Source organism: Austrofundulus limnaeus, unplaced genomic scaffold (assembly GCF_001266775.1).
Source record: "Austrofundulus limnaeus strain Quisiro unplaced genomic scaffold, Austrofundulus_limnaeus-1.0 Scaffold202, whole genome shotgun sequence".
Taxonomy (NCBI): domain Eukaryota; kingdom Metazoa; phylum Chordata; class Actinopteri; order Cyprinodontiformes; family Rivulidae; genus Austrofundulus; species Austrofundulus limnaeus.
In genome coordinates, this window is record NW_013952604.1 from 400,112 (window position 1) to 408,746 (window position 8,635).

General features: G+C 37.9%; 1 protein-coding gene across 3 annotated transcripts in view; it reads right to left on the minus strand.

Moving 5' to 3' along the window:
• The window catches only part of nalcn (sodium leak channel, non-selective), a gene marked incomplete in the record, with an annotated part of 142,686 nt that overhangs the window by 16,382 nt on the left and 117,669 nt on the right, over window positions 1–8,635 (minus strand). For all 3 annotated transcript variants that reach the window (XM_014018801.1, XM_014018800.1, XM_014018799.1), the window contains 13 exon segments: window positions 1,245–1,338; window positions 1,530–1,628; window positions 1,732–1,852; window positions 1,948–2,054; window positions 2,725–2,829; window positions 2,973–3,140; window positions 5,059–5,190; window positions 5,282–5,402; window positions 6,177–6,233; window positions 6,408–6,530; window positions 7,314–7,405; window positions 7,601–7,670; window positions 7,764–7,865. In XM_014018801.1, coding sequence (XP_013874255.1) covers window positions 1,245–1,338; window positions 1,530–1,628; window positions 1,732–1,852; window positions 1,948–2,054; window positions 2,725–2,829; window positions 2,973–3,140; window positions 5,059–5,190; window positions 5,282–5,402; window positions 6,177–6,233; window positions 6,408–6,530; window positions 7,314–7,405; window positions 7,601–7,670; window positions 7,764–7,865 — 1,391 coding nt within the window.

Sequence of the window (8,635 nt, forward strand, 5' to 3'; positions counted from 1 at the left end):
AAGTTGTACAGGCACCAAAAGGCATAGCCATCATTTGGCACAGGAGCTTTACAGATATAAACCAGAATGGGTGCTGTACAACAAAGTATGCAGGAGGAGAAGCGTGCCAAAGAGGAGATAACTTGGATGGGAAACGAATCACAATAGTGTGCATTATATTGGCAATGCACACTGATTACACTGACAGCTTCAGTTTCAGCTTTTCCTTTCCTATTACAGATCAGAGCAACTCTCTAATTACTGCAGATGAAGCCCTGATAAGCTGAACCATCCTGCCCTCACTTGGGACAAGACACTTGAATTCCTCTGCTTAAATCAGTGACACACACCCAACCCAAACGGAGCATTCATAAATACCTTTTCAACTTTAAATTGAGTAAATAATTGGTTTGCATCACATTGAATCGTAGTCATAAAAAAGCAAAAGTGTTATAGTATCTGCTTAAATGCATCCACAACCATGCAACATTTGTAACACACACACTCCTGAAGGATGTGAATGCTGACAAAGAGCAAACTTATTGCCAAGTCCATAAACTTGTGAGCAAAGACCCACTCAGGGTCTGTAATGTTTTTCCAGTGGGGGAGTAAGCACCTCTGGCTGTGGATCAGTCAGGTTGTGTGACTGCTRGGGTAAGTTACRCTGCTGACTAAAACCGAGGCCATCRATTTCCTGTTAGTTCTCAGCCTCTGCCTCACTAACAGGCTATTTCCCACACTGCCTGTGAGGCGCCTCAAATGTTCCCATGACTCTCGTCACATAAATGGGAGAGAGAGCTTCCAGTATTCCTATGCTCAAATGTGATTATTAAGAACACAATATTTCACCATGCTAAAATTCAGGTAGCTATAATAGAAAGGGAGCTACTACTCCTTCATAGATAAAAATGCATCGCAAGGAGAGCTGGCTGTTCAATTTAAGTGAGGAGTCAAAGTTTATTCAGGATGCAGTTTCGAGACATTATCTGTCTTCATTTTCAGTTTCTTCATTACTGCTGTAAGTCATCATTTGGGTGTCATGATGAATCACTTAACACATCAATCCTCAGTGAAAAACAGACTATTAAATATGGATTAATCATGCAGGTGCTTCTTGGCAATGCACAAGCCGACATATGCACACAGCATATTATCGACCAGAACAGGAGAGGGAAACAGGACTGTTGTGATGTAAAACTCAATACTGTCACTCACTTTATTTCCAAAGTCTTTGTGTGTTTAGATTTAAGTGCGAATGGTCAAACCTGGACGAGGAGGCAAGTGGAGTGGTTGGGCTATTTTCAGTCGACTTTTTAGATCCTCCCACCTTCGCTGGTCCACTGTTAGCAGGGCAGTACCCTGATAAATGAAGAGACAAAACATTTCAAACATGAAAGTGGTGTTTCTGCTGTATCTGCTATAGGTCCACAGTAGATATCATGTAATACTGTTTCAGTGATCTCTTTGGCAAAAATCATCATTCTCAGAGTTCAAGTGTTTTGTCAGAGGGAAAATGTAACCGAGGACCATTTTATATTCAAGCTTCTTACTTTGTTCTCATTGAAGTTTGCAATGACCACTCCGACAAACAGAGTGAGTCCGATCATGCATCCCAGAAACACAAACACATGAATGTAGATGCCATGAATCTGCAAAAGACAGAACAGAACAAGAACATTTTACATAAATTTAGGCTACAGCAAAAACAAAAATGATTTAGTTTGAATATGTTAGAAAGGAAAAAATCTGCACCGGTCCAACGCGGTGAATAATGACATCTCGGACTTCTACCCAGCCTTTGAGTGACAGAACTTCAAACAGAGCCAACATGGCATTTCCTACRTTGTCAAAGTTAAAATTTCGGGGATTGGCCCTGAAAAAAAAGAAGTTGGAGATTGTAAATATTGGCTTTGCAAAACAAGCTTAAACCAATAATTTTATTAAAATGGTTAAAAAATAAAGTCTTACCAAACTCTTGGTACCCAGAAACCAGGTTTCTTCTCTTCAGCCTTTAGCCTCAAGTTCAAGTTTCTGGAAACGCTAACGTTTATTCGGAAAATACCGTGGCAATCATCCTGTAACCAACAACATGAAGAAAAACAAAACATAAACTGTAATATTATCAGAACAAGTACAACAGAAGAAGTTTTTTATTTTTTTTAAAACTTGAATCTCCTCCTTGAGTTCAACAATTAACACTGAAAGTAAACTGATGAACCAACCATACTTCAAAATCGAAGTAGGGTTCTGTGAAAAGGTTAAAACAATATCTTAACCATAAACACCCGTACATAATCACATAATGAGAGTGTAAACGTTGATCAAATACAGTTTGAGATTTCTTGTTGTTTAAGGTGATCTGGACCTTGCTCAGGCAAGACTTTACCTTTTCAATTCTGTCAAAATTATTTTTTATTTCTCCAAACTGAGATTGTTCAAAACTATGCAACAGGTTAAATAACATTTTTTTATAAACTTAAGGTCTGCACTTAAAAAAACTAAACTATTGCTTTATCTTGATGATAATAATGTCCTTATCAGAAACAGCAGCCAAATAATAGAAAAAGGATCTAAGCAGTAATAATAAATTCATTTTGACAAAAGCATAATAACAATCTGCAAGAAAAAAAAAGTTACTACACATGCTTGACTTTAATATTGCTTTTTTACTATTTAGCCAGTGATTCATGCTGAATGTGTAGATAGAAGGCAAGAGTTAGAATTAGATTAAGTTTCTTGCAGTACCCGTCTGAGTATACGAGGGTCGTTGCACTTGGCCAGCTTTCCAGCGAACAGTTGAACTCCGAAGCTTGCAAACACCAGCATCAGTGTGAGGAGCAGAATAGATACCTGATGGAAAAACAATCAAGAGTTCAAGACAAATGGCATAACATAATGCAAGTTATTATGAACAATTTTACAACAATATTTCTAAATTCCTAAAAATGCAAAGCTACATAAAAAAATGGCTGTATTTGTATTTGAGCACTTACCAGGAAAATCTCCTTGAATCCTTTAAGGACCTCCCGCACCACCTTTCTCATTTGGGGAACAAGCTTGAAGATCCTTAGCGGCCGCAGGCAGCGCAGCATCATCAGAAGCTGAGCTCCAGACTCAGGGGGAACATCATGGGGCAGCCAGCACAGAAAAATCAAACTTATCTGCAAATATCATACCATAGCTGAATCAAGATTTTGTGAAACCTGAATATACTCACAAAGAAAGTAATAATATGCAAGAATGGACGAGTTTCTAAGCATGTTTTAGAAAGGCTGAGACAGTGAAACCGGCACAACTTAACAAAAATGAATTGAACACTTTAATTATAAAGATATGTTAAAAAAAACAGTTGCTAATGTTCAGCTTGAATACCAAACATTGAATATTATTAAACATGAATAAACTATGTAAATGTACCCATGGTTTTAAATTTTGATTTGTATTCATTCATAAAGTTGCAATAGCTACTTTTATTTTTATCATCATTTGTTTTTATGCTAATTTTAAACAAAMAGCTAAGCAACCAGACCAGGGGTCTGCAACCTTTATAATCAAAACAGCAATTTCTGCTGCTTGGCTCACTAATAAAATGTATCCAGAGCCGCAAAACAAGCTACAACTGCGATTATCAATTGGTGGTCTGTGGGTCTTTTTGAGGCCTTTTCGGGAATCTTTACGGCCAGTGGACGTGACATTATACAACTAAAATATATATTGTGAATTTTCTTATTTATTAGTATTTTTGCACATCAGGAGAAATGAAAAGACCAGATTCATGTAAACAAGAAAAATACCATATATAGTTTATACCAAATTTCATAAAAACTAGTACATCTGAACTATTCATCCATCCATTTTCTGTACACGCTTCTTCCTTTTCAGGGTTGCGTGGGTCACTGGTGCCCATATCCAGCAGTCAGTGTGACGGGCGGGGTACACCCTGGACAGGTCACAAGTCCATCACAGGGCCACACATAGAGACAAACAACCATTCACCCTCACCTAGGGACAATTTAGAGTTATCAATTAACCTAACAGTCATGTTTTTGGTCTGTGCGAGGAAGCTGGAGTACCCGGAGAGAACCCACGCATGCACGGAGAGAACATGCAAACTCTACCCAGAAAGTTCCCCGGACCGGGATTTGAACCGGTGACCTTCTTGCTGAGAGGCATCAGCTCTACCAACTGAGCCACCGTGCCGCCACATCTGAACTATTCAGGCATATTTTTTTCTAATTCTTCTTATTATGTAGGCTTCAAATTCTTTAAAGGTAATTCAGATGGATTTGAGAGAAAGATCATAGAAAGACGTTGGATTATTTAAGTAAACAACAGAGACACTTTCTGATACTACGTCTTAAAAATACCTTAGAGAAAAAGATCTGGAGGAGACGCCCAAATAAGCTTGAGCTAACATGTTTTACTTTTTGTATTAGTAGTATTGATCACATATTTACATACAAATTGATTTTTGTTGTGAGTATAAAAAAAATTCTGTTATGTTTAGTTACATTTGAAAAGAGGTACTGCAGAGGGACCAAATAGCCACATGTGACCCCAGAGCTGCAGGTTGCAGACCCCTGAACTACAGTCTAAATGCTACTTAGGGATATTTTTGTCAAATAAAATATTTATTAACATAATTTTACCACATTTTAAAGCTGAGGTCATAACATCCTTTTATAAACACAGCTGTCTGCATTTTCTGTTGRTTAAACTGGTCATTGTGCTTTTGTTATTACAACTGTCATTATAAACTTTACATTATTACCCTCTGTATTTCCTCCTTTTGATCAAATGCTGCTGATATTTGGTTGATAATAAAATACCTAAAACTTACATGGTGAGTTTTAAACTCTCTCTTCACTTCTTCCCAAAGAGTTGCGTTTTGTTTTTGCCAAAAAAATTGGAGTTAGAATTTGACTGTTTTGCTATTTAACCAGACTACAATTAAAAACAAATGAACCAAATGGAAAAAATAGTGTAGGGACTCCAAAACTAGACAGAACTACTGATAAAAAATATGCTTAAAATTTTATTTTCTTTTTTTAGATGGAAAAACTCCTTTTATTTTCTTACAAGATAGATGAAGATGTCCATCACCCCTCCAAAGTCTCGGATGACAGCAGTGGGGGTGAAGAACAAGCCATCGGCCATGATCTTCAGGTTGAGCTCAATGCTCATGAATATCACAAATACATACTCTCCAATCTGAAACAGATATGGCGATTATAACGACATCTGTGCGCTTGTGAATCCGCCTGCCTGTTCATGTGACCGTCAGTCCATCTGGTTCTAATACCTGCAGAGTGGGGACGTGCATGACCCGGGTGAAGGGTGACTCAAACATCATGGAGATGCAGGAGCAGATGGTCACTACAATCATAACCCAGTCCAGATAGGTGACTAAGCCCAGGAGATCACTGCGAGGGCACACAAATTAATACAAACATTTAAGCTGATTTATATCTTTGTGAAAACAAAATATGACTTGGAAAAATATTTGAACCTGGAAACAGCATAAATATAACATTCTGTCGCAGTAATATAACATGTTTTTGTAAATTTATAACAAAACAATGAAGATATGAGGAAAAACATGCAATCTCCACACTATAGCAGAGCTCWGATGCAAACCTTTTTATTGTGATGCAAACATTTCACTATAAATATATTGTTTAATCAATTATATATTTTTAAAGTTGAGGCATTTCAACAGTATGTGATTAAAACTTTTAATTTGGCATAGCACAGTGTTGTTAAATCTTTCAATTTTTTTCGCACTGTCATTTACATAAAGCACACACACTCCTAATTGTCTTCTTAACAAGCAGTGTTTTAATTCACAAAAGCTTACCTTTGGATCTATTTAAATAATTATAGTGCTCAGACAAAATAGGTTTACAAAGTGGCAACAAATAAAAATGCATTATCAGAGATAGTTCTATTTTAAGAAGTAAAACAGTATCTAACACAGAGGGACTGCTTGTGAGTTGAGTAATCTTTCTCTCTACTTGGCCTAACTTGGCTTTTATAATGAGTARGATTAATTTTCCAGCCCTGCACTTTATATTTTACATCCTAACCAAAGGAAAACAAGTCAGGCTGTTGATCAACTGCAGAATAAATGAGTTTTACACAGAGAAGAATGAACAGACTGATTAAATGTACAAAAATCAATATTTAGCCACACTTACTACAGCTGGTGGTACTTAGTGTTCTTCACTGCTCCTGTGTTTGGGTCAGTTTTTGATCTGAATATAGGAAAACAAAATTTTTGACAAAGAAGGCACAACTGTGGAGAGTTTCTTACAGAATTTAATTCAAAAGAAAAAAGTCACTTTTAAATAACATCATTAAACATGAGATTTTGAAACCTAATACACATAGTCTGTCCAAAGAAATTTGATATTTTGGACCAAACTTACACATTAAAGCGCGCTCGGACGATCATCCTGCAGAAGTTCCTAAAACGATGCTCACGACCCACAATGAAAAGAGGTTTATCAAAGTAGGGATGGTTCTCCCTCAGCTCCTCTTCCTGCACTTTTCTGCTCCGTCAAACAAACACAACGGCTACATTCACACTGCAGTCAAATGAAACTCAAATCCAATTTTTTTTTTTGCCACATGCGACCCATATCAGAATTTTTTTCTTATAGTCTAAACGTGACAAGTCCAATTTTTTTAAAATCTGACCCAGGCCTTTACAGTATGTGGTACTGAATCAGATACATATCTGATGTTTTTCCAGTTACGCTGTTTAAATCTTGTAGCTCCACATCTCTTCAGCTACTGAACAGAAGTTCAGTTGCTGCATCTTTATTCTTTCAATTTTCCATGTTCTGGATGACTGAGACTCTGTAGAAACATATGATAGTAAAACCGTATCGACACTAACGTTATTWAATCAATACTTTTCTYCTACCAYGTCGCTTTGTTCCAAAAATAAAATGCTACACAGCATCTGGTCAGAGGCAGGTTTAGATATGAATAATGAACTAAACAAGCATTTTAGATAATTATTTAATTGGTTATGATTGCACAACAACTTCAGAACCGGCATACTAATAAGTAGTATCCATATTTAGCTACTTCTGTAAACAGCCAGCTTCAGGCTGTGGAGAGTTCACACCGGAGTTGAAGGCAGTCATATTTAAAAAATAATTTGAAGGCCCATGCAAAAAAAAAAATTGGATTTTTGCAAAAAAATCTGAATTACATCTTAAGACCTACAGTGTGAACACAGCCTTAGTTAAAGCCATAAAAAATACAAAAAGACAGGTTGAAAAGTTATTTGTTTGAACAGTGTAAATCCTAGTCTAAAAAAAAACCTTTTCARTTCTGCTTGTTCTTTCTTTTCCTGGATCATCTTAATCTCGCTGTCCTCCCTCTGAGAGTTGCGGTAGCGCACCGTGCTGGAATGCTGGGAAAGGAGACACAAGATAGAGAATATAGTWCACATTTTCTTTAAAGTGTTTACCTGTTGTTTGTTCTTCACACAAGTCTTTTAGTACAGAGGTATAAATGCAGACACAGTCATGTGTGAGAACATAGATTCATAGTTTCAAGGCAGCATTCTATACAATATGTTTGTCAGGATGGGATGTTCTGTACTTACATCTTGTGTAAGAGTCTCCAGCGACTTTCCTCGGCTGATTCTTTGACTAGTGGAGCCATGTCGCAGGGATCTGCAGAAGCAATAAACAAGCATTAGGAAAAGTTATGATTCTCACGGTACAGCAGAAGTATACTTGTGCTACATTTTGTGGGCGTTATCAGACCTGCGCTCTTGCCGTATGTGATGCTGCACACTAAGAATGGAGCGGTCTTTGGCTGGCTGGCCTTCAAAGGATCCACTTTGCCCACGCTGTGTGGTGCAAGCCCTGGGAAACATAAGCACATGATTTATTTATTCATTTTTTAAAATATCACTAAATGAGAAAGACCCATCTGGATCTTGTTTAGTACCCCACGAATCAAGCTACTTTCAGCTGATATCATTTTGGACCCAGAAAATTAGTGTCCCAGTCTTTCACTGTGACACAGGCTCCAATTGTTCCATTAGCCAGARAGTGCATGTGAGGGGTCCTGTCTATTCTGCCTAACAGCAGAGTTGAGTACCAGAACACAGCTAATGACACTGTGGGTACCAGCGGTGTGCATACCTTAATCATTTATGGCAGCTCTGAGCAATTACATGTTTATTGGCAACAAGTACACACAAGCGGCTGCCATTAATGGAGCGTATGTGTTTGAGCCTGGATGTGCGGAACACGGCAGGCCAGACAGAACGTGTTATGATTACTGATCTGCTGCCTAACTGTCAGGCAGAAAGAGTTTGGKGGGTGAGGTGGGGGGTGGACACAGTGTTTGCAATCTAATCTGCACTTAGTGCCAGCTCTGCCATGCTGAACAGCAAATTAMCCATTCATTTTTTTCATGTCAGTAGATGAGTCTGAAGTGGCGCTGTTTGTGTGCTTCTGTGTGTGTGTTTGGGTTGGGTGAGCACAGATGAAAAGAAAGACGGCAAAGCAAAAGGTGCTACTCCTATTATAAAATAAATATATATGAAATATCCGATAGTCGAACCTCAGATTCAGGAGGAGCAGTGCGGTTTTCGTCCTGGGCGTGGAACACTGGACCAGCTCTACAC